The sequence below is a fragment of the Patiria miniata genome, unplaced genomic scaffold (assembly GCF_015706575.1).
Source record: "Patiria miniata isolate m_02_andy unplaced genomic scaffold, ASM1570657v1 HiC_scaffold_11, whole genome shotgun sequence".
Taxonomy (NCBI): Eukaryota; Metazoa; Echinodermata; class Asteroidea; order Valvatida; family Asterinidae; genus Patiria; species Patiria miniata.
The window spans coordinates 2724345-2749412 of record NW_024037049.1 but is presented as its reverse complement, the minus strand read 5'-3'; the positions used below and the strand labels follow the sequence as shown (position 1 = coordinate 2749412).

Sequence of the window (25068 nt, the reverse complement as noted above, 5' to 3'; positions counted from 1 at the left end):
TATATGAACTGTCACCGCTATGCAAGTTTCCACGCAACGATCGTCCAATAAGAAAACGACTTTTAAGGTCAGCTTAGGCTATCAGCATAATGAGCACCACCTTCAAATCCTCACATGGACGATTGGACCAAGGCGTTTGTCTGGATCAAAATGATTTGTGTAAGTAGTGGCCGTACAAGGTCACTGTTCGCGCTGTATTTTTAATGCACTGCATAGCGAGGATATTCCACCGATCATTTACCGTGTATGGATGAATAATAACGAATGCCTTGGCCAAGGCTTCAGCAATTTTTGAACATTCTATTTTTTTATTTCATTTTACAACTATTCGGTAAAAAAAAAAAAGTCTGCTTCCGATTACATGGAAGTTGGACTTGTGCACAAACCTAAACTGTAACCTAACCCAAGTTTACCTTATCCTTTATCCAGGAAATTCAGTATTTTTACTAATTGGACCATGAGGAATTGATCTAGATGGTTTGCAACAATAAAATTCCTTGTCCTAAGGGTCGTTGTCACAAAAGGGCGACAGTTATATATGTTGCCTTTATAAGGTGTGTCGCCCCAATGTGGATGCAGTTAGCAAAATCTGTCGCCCTATTATATAGCATTCAGTGGAATAATACCAAGCATTTATATGGTGCTCTACAAAGATCACAGCACCTCACAATAAAAAGCAAACATTTACTGAAAAATTACAAAGAAATTATATACAAAAACAACAACAAAGATCAAACATTAGAAAATAAGTGTGTTTTGAGTAGGCGCTTGAATATCGCAGTAGACGCTTACCCTGATATCAATCGGCAGTTGATTCCACAATTTTGGGGCAAAAAAAAAAAATGAATTAACACCGGCTTTCTTGTTGAAACGAGGAACAAGCGGGTGACATCAGAAGAAGAGCGGAGTCTCCTGTGATCTTCACATCCATTCATGTTTTACAGGGTGAGGTTGTCAGTGATGTAACTAGGTCATTGACTTTGATACGTACAAAATAATTTTGAACATGATTCTTTCTTTGACAGGGAGCCAGTGAAGTAAGCGGAGTAACTGATCTGATGAGCATTCTCTACCGCATGAAAAAAAAAAGACGCCTAGCTTTGTTTTAAAGACACTGTACGCATCTGATGTGGACTGGCACCGTACATCAGTGCATTGGCATAGTCAATACGAGAAAGGACCAAAGATCTGACAGCACTATGGCACGCATCTTGAGTGAGGAACCGCCGAATCCGCCAAGGATTACAAAGATAGAAATTTACACTTCTACAAATTGTATTAATGTGATTGGTCATGGATAGGGCTGAGTCAAGTGTAAGTGTAACCCCTAGATTCTTTACAGTGGTCAGTGGAGGGATTATAATGCAGATGTCTCCAAGTTTTAATTGAAGATGTGATAATGTGTTGATGACCTTTGGGGAAGCAAAAACAAAGAATTCAGTTTTATCTTGATTAAGCTGCAACCTGTTATGAACCATCCAAGTACATGTATTGATCTTAACTAGTGGAAAGTTTAGTACTTGCACGATCAGAATCACCGGCAACCTTTGGATCAAATTCTGTATAAAGCTGGGTATCGTCTGCATAAACGTGATAATTGAGATTGTGTTCTCTGATGATATTACCAACTGGATGGGTGTACATGTACATAGTGAAGCACTGTGGGCCTATTACATGCTCAAAAGACTGAACAGTTTTAATGGGCACTTTGGTAGGACGAACACTGAGGTAGGACATGAATCATGATTTAGTCACACCTGTAATACCAAATGAGTCTCAAGTCTGTCAAGAAGTACTCCATGATCAGTGGTATCAAATGCAGCTGACATGTCAAGTAAAACCAGGAGAACAACCTTGTTTTTGTCTAGGGATTGCAGGATGTCACTTTTCACCTTGAGCAAGGCAGTCTCAGTACTGTGGTGGGTTTTATATGCTGATTGGAACTTCTCACCAAGATTGTTGTTGTCGACATGATTTGTAATGACGCAGCCTTTTCAATTACTTTCCCAATGAACTTGATGTTTGAAACAGGTCGATAACTCTTAAGGGCGTTATGATCAAGGGTGGGTTTTTTAAGAACTGGGGTGATGATGGACCGTTTGAATTTTTCAGGGAAAACACCAGATGAAAGTGAGGCGTTAACAATTCTTGTTATGATTGGTAACAAACTAGACAAGCATTGCTTGACAAGCCAAGATGGTAACGTGTCTAGTGAACAGACTTGCTTGGAAATTGCCTAATGAGTTTCTCAATGTTGGGTCTGTTGAGCATCTTGAAATTGGGCAGATTAATGCAAGGATCTAACTGAACTTACATACATACTGTAATGAAGTTTCAGGTACAACCGTTATCTAATTTGCTCAACTTTATCAATGAAGAAGGACATAAAGCTATCTGCAAGTTCAGCTTCAGAGTCACAAACTGGCAATGTCTTTGGACAGGTGTTAATAAGACCCCGTATTGTGGTGTACATGTCCTTTGAACTGGCATTGGAGAGAAGTATGCTTTCTTGGCATCAGCAATCAATTTCTGTACATTATTCTTTTGAGTTAGAAATGCGTCGTAGTCTCTGTTTAAACGACTTTTGCGCTCACGCCATCTACGGATTCGCTTTTCTTCGTGGATGGTGTTGTCATACCACGGTAGCCTGGGCTTGACTGTGCGAAATCTGGTTGTGACAGGGCAGATCTCATCAAGCACGGATGTTGTGATGGACTTGTGCATTTCAGACAGAAGATTGAGATCATCTTCAGTCTGTGCATTATCTCTGAGGCGCTCATCAAGAAGATTCTGGAACAACTCTAAGTTGATATTTTCACATTCACGAGATGTTTTTGTTACCTTCATGGGAGGTGGTGTCTCATACCTTAAGATGCACCTGAAAATGGGATGATCAGAGTACAGAATTGGATTTGTGTGCTATTCTTGAACTATGTTTTTGTCGAAGTGACAGAGAGGAAACTGGCATTTGGCAAAAAAAATCGGAAAATAGGCCAAACAAAAATACATGTCCGAAATATGGGCCGCGCTGCCATTACACACATGTACATGTACATGCATGTACATGTACAATACACTTCATGCCCAATTTCCGGACACCAACTCCTGCTTTATTTTCGATTCAAACAAAATTTTACGATGAAAAAAAAAGGTCAGGGTTTTCATTGCATAAAATGCCTGAATTACAGTAAGAGTAATGGAGTCATCAATAAAGAAGTTCACTTCTTCCTTGAGAAAGTCGAGGGAAAAGTCCCAAGACAAGGGCACCGTTCATGGTGCTTCAATCATGTCCATGATTCAACCACACAACTCCACTACTCCACTTGCATTCATACATGGGAAAAAATCAGGCATTATCGTCTTTCTCTTCCAACAAATGCCAGTGAAATGTTTCGCTAATGCTCTCTGCGCTATCCTCGAGATAATCATCATGATTTTTAAAGCACTGCATTTTGTACAACTAAATCTGAAACCTCCGGAAATCGCACAACATAATGATTTTATCCACTGGATTGTTCACAATTAAGGCTACCCGTCCCCTACCGGCCATGTGCTAGCTGTACCATTGCATATTCACATGCACGTGCGACACAGTGATTTTCCATGTCGCCTGTCAATGTTTAACCTTTTGTCCAGCCGGAGAAGGCTCCGATCAGTGTTATGCCCTGTGTTTCTACCGTTGAAACACTCCAATAACGACTGGTGAAAGAGATTAAAACTACGTTCGCGATGATTTTAACGTGCCATTTCCATCGACTTTTCTTATTATGATTGAAATAAAATGACATTTTGTGAAAAAATTGTTAGAAAATCAAATTTTGTGGGACACACTGTAAAAAAATCGGAAATTTCGTTGGAAAATTTAAAAGTCGGATTTCTGATTAAAATTGGAAAAGTTTCATCCCTGAAGTGAGAGATCAATAAATCAAGAGTGTGGCCATGTTTGTGAGTGGGACCAGTAATGTGTTGGTGAAAACCATAGGCAAAGAAAGTCAAGAGAAATTGCTTTGCATCCCATTTTTCCGGAGTATTGACATGCAAGTTAAAATCCCCCAATAGCACCAACTGACGTGTGAGGATGGAAAGTTCATCAAGGAATTTCTCAAACTCAACCAAAAAGTCTGAAGTCTTGAAGCCATTAGCACGGGATGGCGGAGGGCGATAGATGACTACAAACAGAATGGAGTTTCACTTGTTTGTGATGCAAGTGTGTTCAAAGTACAGGGTTTCAAGGCTGGAATGAGTGATGAGTGGAATGAGTGATGAGCAGAATGAGTAATGAGCAGATTGAGTGGCTTTTTGAAAAGAACACCAATGCCAAAACCAGGATTTGGTTTTCCATGGGGCATGCGAAGGAAATCATAACCTGGAGGAGTACATTCCACAATAATGACTGTGTCGTTGTCAGCAATCCAAGTTTCAGTTAAGAACATGATTTCAACATCGTTCTCTATATAATCAACGAGTATCTCGGTCTTGATACGCAGTTAGTTGGCGTTCCAGGTATGAACATTCAGATTGGTATGAGGTTTGGCTCTTGTCAATTGAATGAGGTTCAGAGGACTTCTCCTGGGGTGTGGTTTACTGTCAATCCTTGTACTTTGACATTTTTGTGGTTGCGTTTGTGGGGCCGAACCAACAATAAACATGTATCTGAGGTTGCGGTGAACAATTGTAAATACATGTATGGGCCTACTTACTCCACCTCACTTTCTTGGGAGACTTTAGTGTCGATTTTAGACCTTGACAATGATGAGTCTGGCATGGCTGACGCAGAAGGTTGAGGGAGTCTAGAGTCTGACAGGTTTCAGCCGACAGAAGACATTTTGAGAAGTTGATACTCAATCCATGCATAAAGGTGGCTGCATATTGAATGTTGATAGGTTCTTCTTTGCAGACACACTTGCAGAATATTTACCCCCTTCTTGGTTGCTTGCAAGGTATTTTTTGCATCTTTATTTCTCAAAATGTATCCTTCTATGCTTTAATACCAAAGCGAATCTTACGCTGCTGGAATCTGCCATTTCTGTTGACGTGCGAAGGCTATGCTCTGTTGACTGGTTGACAACTGTGAATTTCTATGCTCTTGATTCAGCGGGAATCAGCGAAATCCACAGCAACTTTGTAATAATAAAACAATATTGCATAGTCATCCAGGTACTTCTCCGAAAGTATTCAATACTGCTTTATTTTTTACTACTTGGAAACGTGATATAAAATAATAAATTCCATTACTCTGATCACTTTTCAAAATGTCAGCTTGCTGCTTGTGTCACTACTAAGGTCCCATACCATGCCTCCACATCTTACAAGGCGCACGCAATTTCCACATTGGCCCATTTAAAATGTTTCAATACCAATCAACTGTAAATTTGAGTACGCAAATATTAAATTACTCAAATTGCTTAGCCTAAAAGAGAAGTGACAAAAGCAGAGAAGCTGAAGATGCACATACCTGTAATACATCCAACGAAAGTAAATCTCATCCAGTAACCAAATAAATGGTTGCTTTCCACCCATACCACTGTTGATGGTTGAAACTCCAGGCCTGTTTCTTCTAGTACCTCTCTCTGGATGGCCTCCTATGGAACAACACAACATTTTCAAAACACACCCATGGATTCACTTTAAATATCTACATGTACTGTACTGAATACCCATGTCCAGCTATACATACATACACGGGAGTTTAGCTAATGCTCTCTTCCCTATCCTCGAGATAATCATCACGATTTTTAAAGCATTGCATTTTGTATAACTATATTTGAAACCTCCGAAAATCGCACAACACAATGATTTTATCCACTGGATCGTTCACAAGGCTACCCGTCCCGGCCGGCCATGTGCTAGCGGACGGCACGGTGCGGTACGTACGCTGGTACCACTGCATATTCGCATATTCGCATTGCATATATGCGACACAGTGATTTTTCCATGTCGCCTGTCAATGTTTAACCTTTTGTCCAGCCGGAGAAGGCTCCGATTAGTGTTATGCCCTGTGTTTCTACCGTTGAAACACTCCAATAACGACTGGTGAAAGAGATTAAAACTACGTTCACGATGATTTTAACGTGCCATTTCCATCAACTTTTCATTGACTTTTCTTCGAAATTATGATGGAAATAAAATGACATTTTGTGAGAAAAATCCTTACAAAATCAAATTTTGTGGAACACACTGTAAAAAAATCGGAATTTCGTTGGAAAATTCAAAAAGTCGGTTTTCCGATTAAAATCAGAAAAGTTTCATCTCTGATTAATAAGGTTCCTATCCATTAAGGTGTGCAGTACAAATTTTGAAAAAAAGCCTCCTGCACGAGTTATTAATTGATAAATATCATCCTTTTTGCCGGCTTCCATTGGTCGATACCGAGACCCACGTCAAAACACGCTGAGTGACGCTAATGAATATGCTAATCTACAATGCAATATTGTGTGGCTTTCTCCATGCATTGGTATATGGTTTGAGTCTCAAGGTAGTGGAAGTATGTCATTCCATTATTGTTTTGGTGTTTTTTTTGGACAACCATGTACATTGTTATGTACAATGTAGTATTAAACATATTGCATCATTACCTGCAGTGTTTCATTGGGCTCTATCCGTCCTGCTGGTAGATACCAGCGACCACGACATGATGCTTTAGCTTCTTGAATCAATACTACTCTTTCCTCCTGATCAAAAATCACAGCAGCAACTATTATTGACAGGTTGTCTTTCAGTACAAGAGGGCGCTGATGAGTCTTGGCAGGAGCTTTGAAGAAGAAATCATATTTTGGAACGGGAACAGAAGGAGGAGATCCTGCCAGCAGACTGCCAAGACAACGCTCAATCTCAGACATACTGTGCTGTTGAGACAAAATACAAACCAATAAATAGACCACCTACATGTAAAATTGTGTAATTGCTAGTTGCCTGCCTTTAATATGAAGATTGATTCAATACACCATGGCCAAATTTGGAATCTTAAGTTAAAGTGAATTGTTATTCAGACACATTGCTACTCCTGATGTAAAACCCAAAGTTGCTTCTTTAACACCTGTTTAAGGCTGGTATTCCAGAGTTGCTCTGAACCAAAGGCATTTGCGTTTGCTGTTCCACCAGTGGGCACAGGCAAATTGGTCTCTCTCAAATGACGTCATTTCCTGCAGACCAGCAACATGCATTGGCATTTTGAGCATCAACTTGCATAACGCACATCAGCTGCGTCACACTCAGTGTGTTGCCTCCCGAGTGAAAGTTGGAAAACATGTCGGTGAAGGGCAAAATCTGATTTGATTTATATCACCCCGACGCAAAATTCCATCTTAGAATACACCCTTGCAGTGAAAAATATTTTGGTTTATATCACCCGAAGGGCAAAACCGTATTTGATTCATATGACCCCGACGCAAAATTCCATCTTAGAATACACCCTTGCAGTGAAAAATACTTGGCCTATTACCTTTTCAATGTCGTTTTCCACTTATAAAGCGATGTTTCTACCAACAATTTAAGAGAAAAATAACAGCAATGAGCATGCAGCTTTCGTCTTGCTACAGATCACTAAGGCCCACTTTTCGTGCTATTTCATTTGTATTTGTGTAAATAGACCTAGATTCATTGTACATAAACATACCTCTTCAAAGAAGGACTCTAGCCATCAGCTCAGCTACAATCACAAGCTGGACGCTACCACAATACATGTACAGAAACATGTAACAACCAATTTGTTTCGTACAGTCTGAGGAGATGTACATGTAGAGTGCACGCAACAATATAACCAGATATTTTCCAAATGCGTGATCAACAGCATGTGTTCAAAGCACTGTATGAAAAAGAAAGAAAAAAAGGGAAATCGAGATCCTTCTAGCTAAACAATACTTCCTGATGATTAACAGGAAATGCACAAAAGGTTACCCAATCCTGTCTGCTAACATCCTGTTGCATAATATTTATTACATTAGGAAAGACACCACTGACACAAAAATAAACAATGAGCCATTACTCTTTCTTTAAAGGGAATGTACATCATTGGCTTTTGCTGTAATTTTCAGAAATGAACTATTTGAGGGGTAAGTACATGTATAATAGATCAAATATTGTTACAATGACATGTTTGAAGTTCTATGTTCGAAAATGCTGGGGGGAAAAAATGTTCAAGTAGTCTAGTTCCCTGACTTCACTAAAGATGAAATGGATCAATTTATAGATGTCGGAAAATTGTAAGGTAAGGGAAACCAGTCTAGCTGGCCTGCACCCGTTCATGAACATATCACCAATAGCAAACAAAATTTGGACTGAAAAAAAAAACGGTAAATTTGGAGCAGTAGTTAAAAAATAGTCAGGTTTTTCCAACGGTGGTCGGCCATTGTATACAAAAATACCATTTTCTGGAAAATGACTTCACACCAGGTGCCATAATTTTACAGGATGCTTTAGACTGTCATTTACCAACATCCTAGTAAGGTATTTCGTAAAAACTTGTTACTTTTATTTTTCGATGTTTGCAAATGTATATTCTCTTAAAGTCGCCCATATGTTTCCTGCTTATTCATGGATAAATTTGATTTCAATTTCCAACAAGAACTGTATCTGCAGTGGCTACAAATTTATTGAAATTGACCTGTAGCATTTGAAATTGAAATTAGCTACAAGTAGTTTACAAATAGGGGCACTCTCCAATAACTTGTACATGCATGACAATTGCATTGAGACACTTGCTCAATTCGGGCGATTCACAATGCAGAGTTCAGGTCAACTCTACATTCAGCTGGACCATTTGGGATAGAGGGGGATTGTATGATTTGCATCGTGCAACATATAATTATTATGTACGTCATTTTGGCACGCTGAATACGCTGCGCTGTATGGTTACAAGTTGTCAGTTTTGGTGGACTGTTTTTAAATTTGACAGAAACATGGGATGAAAAGATCCATCAGTAAACAGTCCACCAAAACTGATAACTTGTCACCATACAACGCAGCGTTTTCAGCCAGCCGAATGTAGGGTTGACCTGCTGAGGTCACACAAAGATCAGCACACGCGCAACGTACGTTAATACACAAGAACATGGCCCGTGGATTTGTCAGATCGAAACCACAAGGCTGGTGAGTAAAAACTCAGATTTTCCACCAAAAATATTGTCCGAAGATCCAAATGACAATAGTTCTAAAATATTTCAGAGTTATGGATCAACCATGGCAACGTTTTGGGTGGATTTGTATTCAGCAATTTGAATTCCAGACAAAGGAATTTCATCTATCAAAGTGCATTTCCAAAAGCCATAGCGTACTGACCCCCGAAAATCACCATGCTTAGAAGGCTGACAGAGCCTTCTAATTCTAGAGGTAGAGTTACTCAAGCTAACATTGCAATAGACTTTGGGGATTGTAAGGTAAGAGAATCAGTCTAACAGGCTTGTACCCCTTCACATATGTGTAATCAATTGCAAAGAAAATGCTGAATGACTAAATATGAAAATTAGGGGCAGTTTTTGACAACAAAAAAACCCATTTTCCAGACTCCCTATTATCATTCGAAATGCACTTGTGTTTACAAACGAGATCCAGTCTACTCATTATCATTATCGAAGCATCATGTTCGGTAACGGAATATACGGGATACGGGGACCATCGAATGAACGCTGGGCATGACCACATCGCATTGTTCAAACACGAGTCGGAAATTTAACGTGTTCACGATTCACTTTTCATCCGGATCGTAAGTAAACTTTAGTACCTCGATCTTAATGATCGATCTCTACTTGAACCTCAGGTGACATATTTTGTTATTTGGAGGCCGTGTTGAGGGTGACATCTGATGCTTTTGTTGGGCAATGTTGGGTTTTTGGTAGTCCGAAAATTCGGGACTCTCAATACTGTGTATGAGAGTCCCAAAACTTACGGTTTCCATATCATGCAAAAGTTGGTGCTCAATAAAAAAAACAGTGAGCAAGCTTTTTACTCACTACATCTTCCTCAACGTTCCCAGGCGACATGCTTGTAACTATAGCATTTTGATGTACGTGTTGTGTGGGCGTTAATTTAGCTGAATGGTGAGTAAAAAAATGTCAGTACTTTGGCACATTTTCATGCATTCGCGGTCCCAGTCTGGGTTTTTGTGTCAAGTACAGAATTGTGTCGAGCAATGGCAGCGGTTAAGCTTGGACCCTACTATGGCCAGACCACATCTGAATGTTAAAAAGGCGATAAGTTGAGTCCAAGTTACTCAGACTAAGATAGAGGGCAGGGTTTTGATTTTTATTAGGGGAAAGAATGTTGCAAACTGACGCTACTTCGGCGGTTGTGTACAATGTCTTTGGAGAGTCAAGAACATTTTCTAAGTATTTCCAAAATTGGACATGTTTCTCAGTCCCAGATATGAAGAAAAAAGCAGCGTCAGGTTGTAACATTCTTTCCAATTTGGGGGTTAAATTATGATGACAGCACGGCGACAACACGCAACCCGAAAATAAAGATGGCGATGACTGCGCGATGTACCGTGAGCACGCACGGCGCGCTGAATTGCAAGGATAGGCACAAACTGCGCAGGAAAATCGTGATTTCTACCCCAAGAATCTGTTCAAAATTGCAAAACGGGTGTCATTAGAATTGACAAAAGTCTGCTTTAATTGTAAAGGTGATTTTTAAGCAATAAAAAACATTTTTGACATAAATTTGATCAAAACAAAACAGGGGCCCTACACTACACAATCGCCAACGAATTTGCCATAGGCAAAAACAAAATACATAATTTAGGAAACACATCGTCATTAGCAAATAGCAAGGCCATTACTAATTTTTCCCATCAGTGACCGATCAGCCATCAGAAAGTGATAATATGTCCTAAAAAAGTCAAATTTAGCAGGGAAAATATTGAAGTTTTTACTAGGAAAACACTTAGACGTTTCAGACCAGTCCAGGGTTTGTGCACAGGGTGACAATATCCCTTGAACTACATGTATGGGCCTTATAGACCACGGGGCATGGCTGCAAAATGTGCTCAGAAAGTGATTTTCGTGGCGCACCTCTCAAATCTAAGTGAATTTTTGCAGGTTATTAGCTGAGACCATATGGATCACAAAAAACCAAAATCCACAATCCCAAAGTGACCAATCATTTAAATATTTGCATTTTAATCAGCAGTTCAAAAAAGGGCGCCCTCTATTGACCGGGATTGGAAAACTGTGCACACTTTCAATGGGAAAGATTGTTTCATTGCTGTTGCTTGCTAAAAAGGGTCTCTACAGGGCCAAGACTCAATAAAAAGGAACTTGGGGTGACTTTTAATGCTCCAATAATTAATTTAAATAACAAATTTTCCATCCCATTGAAAATCAAGGAAGATTTTACAAGCCCTTTCCCAGCCTCCGTGCAAATGTTTCCTCCTTTTGTTTTTATTTTCATTTAGAATACATGTACATGTATTGCTCTTTTCTGAAATTCTTAATAGGGTATTATTGATTATTCAATTTTCTTTTTGGTTAAAACTACAGAGTATTTCTGATTCATGATGTAATAACATTCAACAAAGTGTCCGACACAAATACGAATGAGTTTAGTCTGAATGAAAAAATAAACATGACCACGGGGCTTTATAACTTCAGTCTTTGAAGATATTTATTCATACAACAAACAATACGGTAAACAGTAATTAAAAAGACTTGAGAAATAATTACTGTGATTGGCAAAGATTATAATACAGTGTTTGCGGTTTGTGTCTCTGGTGGAGCCAATATTTTTGAGGATTAAAATATACTGCAATTACATGTACTTTTGATTTTTTGTCAACTGTCTTAAGTATTAAACACGTTCCAGGAAGGAATGTTGCAACCTGGCACCCCTCTTTTCTTCATATCATCTCAACAAAGGTTAGTCATTGCAAAACGGTGAACAGACATGAATGTTTCAACGGCGAATCCATTGGCATCTGAAAACTACATCCGTTAGTGAGTTCCGTTGTCTAAATTTCAAATCATTTGAAGGGTCGAAGGAGAACACGAAACATGTCATCAACCTTCAAAGAAACCAGAACTGCTGTTGAGAACATGGTACAATGTATGAAAGGATTGGTGAATACCTCTAAAATAAAATGTGAAACATTTCTCTCTGCACAAAGGCATCAACCTAGAGCCTTTTAGGCCTTTTGCATAGCATCTTGGAGGACAATCTTCTGCATCCCCCCCCAAAAAGGAATTACAGTAACAAAACGCTCTCAATGATGTCTTAATAGAGTCTATTTGATCAACAACAAATAACACTTGTAAGCACGAACATTACCGAAGAGTAATAAACCTGTTTTAAGCCCTTACAAATTACCACAAAAAACTTCTTTGGCTTCACGGTCAGCGCTTAAAAAAAAAAAAGTTTTGTCAAAAAGGAAAACACACGGTAAAATTATTTCCCATCCCCTTGCTGAAAAAGTGGAAAAATCCCGCAACAAAGTCAACGGTGTCCATTTCAATTGAAGATTGAAATTTGGTGTTTTTTAGTTGTGTACATCTATAACAATGTAAGTTAGTTAAACACAAGTCCTATTGATTCAAATTTGGAAATACTTAAGTGGATGGGAAGCAGACTGTGTGATCCAAAGTTTCTCAAGTGACAATCTTATTCCTTATTTAGATAGACGTACATGTACGTGATGGTCAGTTTTTACATTAGTTAATCCTCGATTTCTGAATCATCACTTTTGGCCCTTCACTTGGAATGTTTTAACAGTTGGTGCAATTGCACAAGTTTTTTCAAGACAGCTACACTGGCCTTTTGTGCATTGACTTTTTTTTACATGAGCAATGGGCAAATTCCATGACACTGTCTGGGGCAGGGGGGAAGATCCATCCAGTGGATACTGATGTCATCACCGATGACCTTCCATCCTCTTCTGTGTGGAGACTAGACGGCACTTCAGGACGTGCATCCAGGGCCCTCTTGTATATGGCTGCCTGGTAGTTAGCCCTCTTTACGTGCAGGTGCAAGGCATCCTTGTTTGGCGGCATCAATGACTCCATCACAGTTCCCATCTGGAACATGTTGTATCTGCAAGTTGTCAAATTACATTGCATTTTCTTATTGTGCAACAGGCACTGCATGTTTTGACTTGAGAAATAAACATTAGCAATGAATGGAATGTTTTTTAAAACTGTACGAGAAGCAAATTCCCAGAGATTGTCAATTCTAAAGTAAGGCTTATACATGTATATGTTTGCAAGTATTTCCAATTTGATTTAGCTACAAAATTATGAAACCTTGACTCAAACTAAATTGTGTAGAGGAAGGCTCTATCTCCAACCAGCCCCTGCTTTAGGCATGTTATATTTTTCAAGTGAGTGTGCTTATGTGACTCCATAGAAAAAAGGCAAAAATACCTTGACTTTCATGTTGCTGTTTCTTTGCAAGTCTTTCTGCACGGTCTATCCTGGAAACATCACAGATACGTTTGTAGCACTGCTGAGGGGGCGAGTCGGCTAGGGGGCGAGTCGGCCAGGGGGCGAGTTGACCTGACACCTGCTGAACGTGTTGATGGTATCCACATGCCTGTAATTGAAAACATATTTTTAAAATATCACTCAGTACTCTCATTTCAATTATTTCACAATCTAAATCTTTGTCAGTTGATTGTAGAATTATGGGTCAAAGAGAAATGTTCCATTCAACTCAGCTTCACCTTGTCGAATGGAACATTCTTTCATCCAACTTAGGAAAATATTTACACCATGGCACCTTCAAGTACAAACATTTATTATCCGTACATGTATATTATTCTTCACATGTAGTGATCAGGGGAAAAAATTTAAAAATGGAAAAAAAGTGAAAATCTAAAATCTAAATATATTGACAGTGAGGGCTTGACATTTAGAGAAGTGGGCAGGTTCTCATAATTTTTTTTATTATATTATACTTTCTAGAAAAACAATAGCAAGGAAATAAAAGTACAGTTGAAATGAGGACGCTATCATATGAGCTGCCAGCTTAAAGAATGGCAAAATGTTGGTTTTAACGACTTTGTACTTAGATAATTATAAATTATTACCGAGCAAATTGTGGCTTAAATTGAATGGTAGACCCACAACATACTACACAAACAAATCCCCAATGATGCCAAGTATAAAGTCAAAGTAGATTTTGTTCTCCTTATTTTATAAATCAAGGGAACCGGCCGTTCTATACACAGTCGCCAAATTCAGGGAGCATAGGCCTACTCAATATAAAATGTTCTGTAGTGTAATGTAAGACTAGTCTCTTCCTTGTCTTAAAATCCTATATCTGAGTGAGGGGAAAAAATTCTTTGATCTGTGGCTTTTCCTAACCTTGCCAACCATGATCATCAGATCATGCTAGCTGTCAACAATGATGGACGGTCATGACGGTCAGATGATCTACTAATCATGCTAATATTATTACTAGAAACATGTTTTACAAAACAAATCACACATCATATGAATCTAGGTTGTAGAAAAAAATATTCTGAAATATTCCGAATCCAACAGCTTCTTATAATTAAGTTCAAGGCAAGAATACGAACTAACGTAGGCCGATGATTCCGGTATCTCCTTCCGAAATTCTCTCCTTCCACGATCGCGACGAGAGTGCTGCATCAGTGCACGTGAATGCCGATGAACTTCTCCGCTTTTTCCACGATTTCTGCGTGTGATGATCACCCCACATTCTTCCGACTAGCAGCACAAGCAAGTACTTTTATCCAGCTTGTCTCGAAGAACGATGAAACGCTCAATTCGGCATTCGAAACATGCATGATTCGTCCGAATCGCCGTCGTCCGAGTAGCTCATGGCGGCCGCCATCTTGCTGTCTAGTAGTGCTTACGCACATGCGCGTGCTCTTACTTACAGCGCCCGCTATTGGTCCATTCACCGCACCACGACAGAAGGGCCTCGCTGATTGGTCGTTGGAAAATAATGACGTAATTCTTCACTCGGCATTTTTTTGTGCCGAAACGGAGGAAATCTGAACTTTAAATCGCGATTTTGGTACGGTTTTGGGTCACGGATCAACGGTGGATTTTATATGTGGGCATCCCAACAGCTTCCTGAGTAGTTTAAAGTAGAATTTGCTTAGATTTGTGATATGCGTCGCGAACCTGCAAGATAATCGGCCATGCATCTTGGTCTATTACATGTAAGACCCATAGACAGGCATATCAATGCAAACATGCTGTATATGTATACTCTATGTATAATATAGAAATGAGTTTTGGAGCGGCCGCTGTATATTTGTAACCCAAGACTATGCCCAGTACTGCTTGACATACGCACATTCAGCATGTTCAGTTTGCTTAAAGTATAAGGGTTGAATCGATTCTGATGATGCAAAAAATTGATGGAAATAGGCACTTCAGTGGAGTGTCAAATTACAGGAGACCAAAACCTCAACACACGCACGCACAGAACCATGCACACAGTCTCAAATGTCCTTACATGTATGAACTTTGAAAATTCATAACAAAACAAGTCAGGTGTGTTTACAAACACAAATGCCCCGCAACGGTGACAGTTCCCATGACATAACACCACTCTTTTAACATCAACTTACATGTACCTTGGTCACATGGAACATTCATTGACAGCATTAGTGTCTTCTGTAGGTTTTATATGAATTAATCCCTAATCCCTATAATCTCAGAATAAATACATGATTTCTATTGTTTTAGCCACTGTGAACTTGACCCTTGACCTTTTGGCCCCAAATGCAATAGGCTTCTTAGGATTGCCAAGAACAATCCACAAACCAAATTTGAAGTTCACATGTAAAGTATTTCTCAAGTTATCGCGCTGACAAGATTTCTATTGTTTTAGCCACTGTGAACTTGACCTTAGGCCTTTTGGCCCCAAATGCAAAAGGCTTCTTAGGATTGCCAAAAAACAATCCACAAACCAAATTTGAAGTTCACATGTAAAGTATTTCTCAAGTTATCACGCTGACAAGATTTCTATTGTTTTAGCCACTGTGAACTTGACCTTTGGCCTTTTGGCCCCAAATGCAAAAGGCTTCTTAGGATTACCAAGAACAATCCACAAACCAAATTTGAAGTTCATATGTTAATTATTTCTCAAGTTATCGCGCTGACAAGATTTCTATTGTTTTAGCCACTGTGAACTTGACCTTTGGCCTTTTGGCCCCAAATGCAAAAGGCTTCTTAGGATTACCAAGAACAATCCACAAACCAAATTTGAAGTTCATATGTTAAGTATTTCTCAAGTTATTGCGCTGACAAGATTTCTATTGTTTTAGCCACTGTGAACTTGACCTTTGGCCTTTTGGCCCCAAATGCAAAAGGCTTCTTAGGATTACCAAGAACAATCCACAAACCAAATTTGAAGTTCATATGTTAAGTATTTCTCAAGTTATCGCGCTGACAAGATTTGTCCGGACACACACACACACACACCCACCCACACACCCACCCATACTTGTTTCACATGACTAGTGTGGACTTTCCATTGCTTTCGTGTAGTTAAGAAAAACCAGTGAAAAAACTCATTTTTCTCAAACTGTGAAAACTCTTTCAACCCAATTTTTTTTCTATGATTCCCTTTAGTGTTTCTCTTCATTCTGCTACAGATAAACCTAACCCAAAAATGCCTCTAAACCTGTTTTCCAGAAATGGGGAAACACTGTGTGGACGTGGGGTAAGTCCACACAACGTCGGTGCTACCTACATTATGTGGACGTCTTTTGTTCGGAAGTCCACACTGCGTATGTAAGACAAACTCACCCACCCACACACCCACCCACGGAAGGACAAGGCGGAAACAGTATGCTCCTTCGGCTTCGCCGCGGGGCATAAAAAGTGCTCAACTGATCATATTCAAATTTGGAGACATTCATTCTGAGTATTTCCTGTGTACTTCCACTGAAAATTGTTGCAAATTCGATGTAGATCTGGGTTTATGGCGACAAAAGTAACGCGGTGAGCGTCCTTCGTGATCACCTTCTTGTGCTGATCTTGAAGGTCATGACCCGGCACCGCTTTTCGCGGCACTTTGTGTGCACTCGGTTTCGGGGTGAAATCTCCTGGAGGGAAACCGGGCATTCTGATTGGTTGAAGAGCTTCATCGTGACATTTCCGAATAGATCCGAAGACATGCTTTCACGTAGTGTGTGTTCCAGGTCGATCGGTTCACAAAGAGTGGAGATACAAACTTTTGAAAATTTCGGCATTGTTTTTCGAGATGAAAATTCATGTTATTTACCAAGGTGTGTGTAAAACATTGATATTCAACATAAGACGGTGCCTGTGGTCGGTTCCCAGACCAAAAGACTCTGACGTCACGCCAACAACGCTTCGTGTGCACTTGCGTGCACGTTAAAACGTCAAAACTCAAACTGTAGCTTCGGTACGGAAAGGGGACTGTTTTCATCATTTTTTTGCACCATCGGGATCGATTCAACCCTTACACTTTAAGCGAACAGAACATGAGTATGTCAAGAAGTACTGGGCATAGTCTGGGGGTACAAATATACAGCGGCCGCTCCAAAACTCACTCCCATATTATTCGTGGAATATACAGCATGTTCGCATTGATATGCCTACCTATGGTATTACGTACATAATACCCATAGATGGTTCTAGTGTAGCCCCATAAATGTGGCCAATTTACTGGACTACCTCCACACTTCCACCATGTACAAAAACATGTAGAACTTTGTCAAATTTTGATTTTCACATTTAGGCTTAGTTTGTAGTTTATATTTCCTTTAGAAGCATACTCACCCTCTTTATAGGCTAATCAAAAAGTGTTGCCTTTTTAAGATGTATAATTTTTGTGAAATTTCATGTTGAAATTTTGAGAGGCAAACGTGTGCAAACGAATCTGGAAATTTCACGAAAAATAGACGGTGTCTGTGGTCGGTTTTCAGACCAAAAGACTCTGACGTCATGCCAACAACGCTTCACGCGCGTCCACGTTAAAACTCAAGCTGTAGCTTTGGTACAGAAAGGGGACTGTTTTCATCATTTTCTTTGCACCATCGGGATCGAATCAACCCTTATACTAGCCCCATAAATGTGGCCAATTTACTGGACTAACTCCGTAAATTATAAAGGCCACACTTCCACCATGTACAATGGCTAGCGCCCTCATTTGTTTAGTTTTGGTTGGAACAGTGACGTCACTCCAGCCAACCGACGTCACGAAAACGCTCAACCAATGGCCAAAGCCGAAACATGTTTCTGGTAACTGGCGCGAAAACACGCTCGGTCATTGGATTAGCGACCGCGCCTTCAAGTAAGTGCGCGTGCGTATGAGGGTGGTTACTAAGCAAATCGCGCGTGCGCACTGCATATTCACACTGCATAGTCTGGCTCACAGACCAGACGTGATATGAGCGCCGAGAATAATTGTCAGGTCTAGGGAACCAGACTACACGCTGCACGGACGTACGTCATGTACGACTAGAATAGACTCGGCGGTGAGAAACTGATGAAAAGAGTCTACAAACACGTACAAGTTTAACGTTGCTTTAGAGTTTATTTTCCTGATTAAGGTCGGTCAGCATCGCATATGGAATTCCTGAACCCAGCGGCCCAATAGATAAGGACATATAGAATACTACGACGTAAAAATTGGCTTCTCCAACAAGGTAAAAATATTGAAAATATTGGTCATACATTTTTCGCCCGGTTTTGAGCACTTCATACCCTGAACTCCCTCCGTTACGTAGGGAGGAAAGGGAGTCCACCTGGGCTACACTCAGTAGAGCTAGGACTAGGGTAGCTCTACTGAGTGGAGCGTTGAATTACGGGTACCCCTCCATACAAACGCTCCACCGATTTGCCATACATGTACTTTGGTGACGGCTTCACAGTAGCATAGTCACTTACCCACGCGAGGACAAAAAGACCCCCCAAAAAAACGGTAAAGAGAATACAAATGAGAGAGACAGTTACCCTGGATTGATCTACACATTCATGACATTCCATCAGACCCCTTACATTGTTCCCAAACAGCGAAAATTTTGAAGAAAAACAGCAAAATAGTCTGAAACTTTACAGCTCAATGTGTTCGCCGTGAGGCTCAATCCTTGCACCGGTTTGCCGAATGAGGGTGTCTGACGTGACGTCACCGTCGTTGCTCGATCGAAGAAAAAGAAGTCGCGCTTTATCAACGACTGTTTCTTGTAATAATACGTGCTTCGATCCGCGCCGTACGACAGTATGGGCTTTGAACACACGCAAGGTGGAGACGGCTGAAACGTATTTTAATAACAATGGGATTTTCATTTGTCAGTATTAGTAGTTCTTTGATACAAGTTTCATGTGGGTATCTGTCGTCATTAATTTGTTTTTAATTTAGAACGTGTACGTTTCAGCCGTCTCCACCTTGCGTGTGTTCAAAGCCCATACTGGGAACAATGTAAGGGGTCTGATGGAATGTTATGAATGTGTAGATCAATCCAGGGTAACTGTCTCTCTCATTTGTATTCTCTTTACCGGTTTTTTGGGGGGTCTTTTTGTCCTCGCGTGGGTATGTGACTATGCTACTGTGAAGCCGTCACCAAAGTATGACAAATCAATGGAGCGTTTGTATGGAGGGGTACCCGTAATTTAACGCTCCACTTGGTAGAGCTAGGACTAGGGTAGCCCCAATAGTGTGGCCGCAGTATGCTGCGCTGAACCTCTACTGAGGGCGTTTTCATAAAAATTCAGGGCAGTTTCTTACATATGGTCGTATTCTATGATGTCCCATCTATCACTTCTGGGATGCTTAGGCCCCCCCAAAAAAGTCTCCGGTTTCTGGTATGGAGCTTGTCCAAAAAGTGGTGCGGCGACGCGACTTTTTTTTTTTTAACCCGACTTTTTTGCTTCAAATGTCGGCTGATGACTGCAAATGGTGCCCGACTAAACTTAGTGCAAATATATGGGAGTCCAGAGAGGCCACATACAGCTTATTCTCGATCATAACCCCATCTTAAAAACACGTTGAAATTGCACAGCAGCAGGATTCCAGTCAAACCAGTGAGTTTGGCGGTTTTGAGACATCATCTTTCACTGAAAAAAAAACTTTTTCATTTTGCCGACGCGCATGGCTACGGCGACGTGCGCGCATACCAGAAACCGGAGACTTTTTTTTTTGGCCTTAGGTGTAATGATGTTCAATTTTCCGAGATATTCTTGAATTTTTCTGGAGCCCATATGCACTCGTGAAACGTCCGGTGATGGCAGCCATTTTGAATGTGACAAGAGATGACCTCAAGCTGTGACGTTGCGTTTATGCAAATTGCTTGTCGAGCGAGGGCGCGAGTTGCAAATGCGACGGCTGTTTCCTGTGCCGTAGATCCTGAATAGAGATCAGTGCACGTGGCCCCCAGACGATAAATGCATGGTACAAGTGGCCAGGATGGAAGCGAAGTTTGCAGTCAGGGTGACCATTTTAGCCGATTTTCTGCTAACTTTGACAGTTTTTTTGGGTTAAAAAACGAGTATTATTTTCATTTTTAAATGGAACAGGAAACAGCCGTTGCATTTGCAACTCACACCCTCGCTCGACAAACAATTTGCATAAACGCGACGTCACAGCTTGAGGTCATCTCTTGTCACATTCAAAATGGCTGCCATCACCAGACGTTTCACGAGTGCATATGGGCTCCAGAAAAATTCAAGAATATTTCGGAAAATTGAAGGCAGTGGATATTTTGCCGGAGACGGCAAACATCCAGTAAACGTTAGTTTGCCGGATATGCACTGAACATGCGCAGTTACTGTTTTTTTGTACTTAAACATTTTCCGGTGACAAATTTTAGTCTAGCTCCATGCCAATATTATCGTTGTATTTTTGTATTTACAAGATGGGAATCAGACCATTTTATAATTTCGGACTTTATTTCCCTTTAAAAAAAAATCCTCCAGAGCCACAAATCTGAAAAAGAAAAAGTAATACTCTGCAATAAAATGTTTGAGACATATTAAAATAATAAAAGAAGAATATTCTTATTTATTTGGGGATGGGAAAAAAACAACTTAAAATTGTGGCGGGGATCACGATTCGAACTCGCGACATCCTACTCACTAGAGCCATTGCTTAACCACTGCACCGACTGTGCTACACAACTTTAGTGGGAATTTAATACATGTTATAATTCAGCCCTATCTTAAAGAGTACAGCGCCCTCTGTTGATATGGTTACCTCCGGCAAAATATCCACTACCTTTTAATTGCGACAGATGTGTAGTGCAATGCTGCGGCATGCGCTTCCAACCACGCAGCTAGTGTGGAGAATTTGATTTACACATAGCGCGGGGCCACTATAGCAATGTATTGTTGGAAGTCTACAAAGTGCAGCGGACATTATACGATTTAAATTCTCACTACGTGGCAATATCTTGTCGTATAGCGTACGGTGTGAGCCAGGATCAGACATCGAACAGTGTGCGAGTGGGCCGGGAAAACAAATCGTAACTTTTTTGTTATGAGCAAAAAAAAGCTGATTTAAAACTGAACTAATTGGGACCACTCAGTAACACAAAATTATCCCCTTAACTTAAGAAAAAAAGAATGTGCCGGACAACTGACCGACCCTAATTCCCTACACGCCCGAACCAACGGTTTCAGTCTAGTCTATACTCACGCGTACGAGTTTGCTTGCGTACGAGTAGGTCCGCGTACGAGTTATCACGCGTACGAGTTGGCCCGCGTACGAGTTTGTCCGTGCACGAGTTGTCCTGCGTACGAGTTGGTCGCGTAAGAGTTGGCTCGCGTACGAGTAGCCCCACTAGTGTGGCCGTCGGTATGCTGCGCTGAACCTAAGGCCACACACCGTGGTCTGCGCACTACTGCGGACGTTTTCATAAAATTTGCAGGGAATTTCTTACATATGGTTGTATTCTACGATGTCCCATCTATCACTTCTGGGATGCTTAGGTGTAATGATGTTCAATTTTCCGAGATATTCTTGAATCTTTCTGGAGCCCATATGCACTCGTGAAACGTCCGGTGATGGCAGCCATTTTGAATGTGACAAGAGATGACCTCAAGCTGTGACGTCGCGTTTATGCAAATTGCTTGTCGAGCAAGGGCGCGAGTTGCAAATGCGACGGCTGTTTCCTGTACCATGCATTTATCGTCTGGGGGCCACGTGCACTGATCTCTATTCAGGATCTACGGCACAGGAAACAGCCGTCGCATTTGCAACTCGCGCCCTCGCTCGACAAGCAATTTGCATAAACGCGACGTCACAGCTTGAGGTCATCTCTTGTCACATTCAAAATGGCTGCCATAACCGGACGTTTCACGAGTGCATGTGGGCTCCAGAAAGATTCAAGAATATCTTGGAAAATTGAACATCATTACACCTAAGCATCCCAGAAGTGATAGATGGGACATCGTAGAATACAACCATATGTAAGAAATTCCCTGCAAATTTTATGAAAACGTCCTCAGTAGTGCGCGGACCACGGTGTGTGGCCTTAGGTTCAGCGCAGCATACCGACGGCCACACTAGTGACAGTTTTACATGTGACAGTTTTATCGATATTTTTTTAAAGTTTTTTAAATTTTACTTATACATGCAGTTTTTATTGTTGTTTTTTTTGGAATATAGGGAGTTTGAGTGTGATTGGCCATTTCCACTCCCCTTAAAGTTTAGGCGCTCCATTATAATATTATAGCCTAGAAGCCATCCTTTGCAAATGTAAGTTCTGTGCAAAATTCAATTTCTTATACAAGTTCCCTAGCTTGACTGGAAGTTGAGCATCAAATAAGGCCTTTGAATGTGCAATCTTTTTCTCTTGTTTTTTTCTATCTCCAGACAGTAGGGTTTATGTGTTTATTGCAAGTATTCTGTGCATGTTGAATCTCTCCCCCTTTTTTTTTTTTATATATACATGTCCCTCCAAATTGCCTTTTTTATAGCTTTGTCCCCCTCCAGATGGTGGAATTTTCCCCTTTTTACCTTGCCAGGCCCTTTCAGGTCCCCCCCCCCCCCCTGTTCCTACGCCTGAGTCCTAGGTTCCCCCCCTTCTTCCATTTGTTTTTTTACTGCTACATTGGTGTATGTACATTTGTGAATTTGTCCATGTCTGACGTTTTCTGTGTGATAATGAACAAAATGTAGATGTTTTTATTTATAAATAAATGTAATTCTTAATGTTCTTATTGTATCACTGATGTGAATAACAATAAAGGTATTTCAATATTAATACTAGCGTACGAGCTGACTACTCCTAGAACATTATGATCGAGCAATGATTTTCAGTTCGCTCGGAGCGCGCCGCGGGGGGTACGGTACATGCACTTGTACGCATGCACATCATTTCGCTTGTACCGTACCCCCCGCGGCGCGCTCCGAGCGAACCGAAAATCATCGCTCGATCATATGCGTGCACGTTTCAAGTGTCAGGTTGGCTCAGTGCGGAAAGGGCATATTTTTCATCATTTTGGCCTAAAAACCGGCAGAATCCACCTATGTTAGTTCCGCACAAGATACGTGAGTATGTCAAGAGATAAAGTACGGAGTAAAGGGGCAAACTGTGCAGCGGTTCTGTGTGAAATGGCTGCATTTTGATGGACGTTTTTGTACTTTATTAGTGTTTTGTGCTGCAGTCAATTTTGCGGGCTTCTTGATCTATGAGGACATAGTTCTAGGAGTACGAGCTGACCTGTATTCGACCCACATGACCCAACACTCGCAGCCCAAAAAGATCAAAGAAGAAAAGAAATCAGAACAAAAGCAAAGGCTTTCCCGCTGAAACAATTACCAGATTACAATCTCACATAAATTTATCAACAATGACATACCCTGCCTGAGTCTGAGCCGGGGGGCCGGTACGGGAAGGAAAGTTCAGTCACACTCACACTGATCAGTGCCACTGGTGGTCGCCATCTTTTTCTTACTGTAAAAACGTGTAGCGCCAGTATCACAACTCTGCGATAACATTATGCTAATTTATTCTTACGTCACCACAAGTCAGGTACGTCACAGAACTCATAAGTATTCTGCAGCAACAAGTACAGTGGAGAGCGGAAATGGGGGAAGGGGTTCACATCGAAATCGGTCATGACAGACTCGCCCGGAATGATAACCATGGTGAGGTCTGTCTGCAGTGGCGTAGCCAGGAATTTTTCAGTGGGGGGGGGGGGGGGGGGGGGGGGGGGGGGGGGGGGGGGGGGGGGGGGGGGGGGGGGGGGGCGGCTGGAACATTTCATGGGGGGCGTCATGTAGGGGCGTCAATCGCTTCTCAAAAGTGGAGGGGGGGGGACATACCTTGATCAGAACTGATGCGAGCGCGAGTCATTGAATCAGCTACCAGAATTCTGAGCTATAGGCATGGGGTTCAAATTTTGGGATTCTCAATGCTCTGTGGTGCTATCTGAGGCAATTTCTGACCACTTTAACACATATTTTCTAAGCAAAAGATACATTGTAGTACATAATAGGGCTCTGTAAATGAGACACGAGTTCAAAAATCTGGGGGGGGGGGGGAATTGATATTGTGTCCCCCACCCTTCAAAAAGTGGGGGGGGGGGGGACCAGTCCCCCTGTCCCCCAGGATTGACGCCCATGGCGTCATGTAGATCAATGATAATTTTCTCAGTGGGGGGCGACTGGGGGGCGACAAGGTTTCAGGGGGGGGGGGGCTGTCGCCCCCCCCCCCCCCCCCCACGCCCCGCCGTGGCTACGCGCGCCATTGATTTCAAGGAATTTTAATGGTCTATATTATTATTTAGCTTATATGAATGGAGGAAAAAGTTTGTGCGTGGCCGATTCGCGTGATATCGCTGACTGAAACTGTGTGACCCACGGACCACCTGTCTATAATACGTGTTCCGTGGTGTGAGCGAGCAGTGCAGTGGGTGTTAATACGCATTCATAAATACCTAAGACAGTTAACGCATTCCTATTGGTCGAGAGCCCGTCACGTGGCCGGTCTTAAACGGATGATAAAGACATGGCTAGCTCAACCTCGTCCCCAGGGTGTCGAGCAGTACGCGCCCACCACTACCTGCTCTCTCACCCTGGTATTGGATCATTTGCATGTGCAAGATTTTTGCACACGTATGCAAATGAGGAACAGTCTGGTGCCTGGATATGCGTTACACATTAGCGTTTGTTTTTGTATGGGGTGTCTGGGGT

General features: G+C 41.3%; 1 protein-coding gene across 2 annotated transcripts in view; it reads right to left on the bottom strand.

Annotated features, from left to right (window-relative positions):
* LOC119741771 (8-oxo-dGDP phosphatase NUDT18-like) overlaps positions 1 to 23871 on the bottom strand; it is a 34456-nt gene extending 10585 nt beyond the window's left edge. The window contains exons 1-4 of one of the 2 annotated variants that reach the window (XM_038217677.1): positions 23733 to 23871; positions 7616 to 7804; positions 6576 to 6845; positions 5456 to 5582 (exon numbers count right to left, since the gene is read on the bottom strand). In XM_038217677.1, coding sequence (XP_038073605.1) covers positions 5456 to 5582; positions 6576 to 6839 — 391 coding nt within the window. In that variant the 5' untranslated portion in view covers positions 6840 to 6845; positions 7616 to 7804; positions 23733 to 23871. The remainder of the gene's footprint in view (positions 1 to 5455; positions 5583 to 6575; positions 6846 to 7615; positions 7805 to 23732) is intronic. The other variant, XM_038217671.1, reaches the window with a different exon arrangement.
* Positions 23872 to 25068: the final 1197 nt, after the last annotated feature.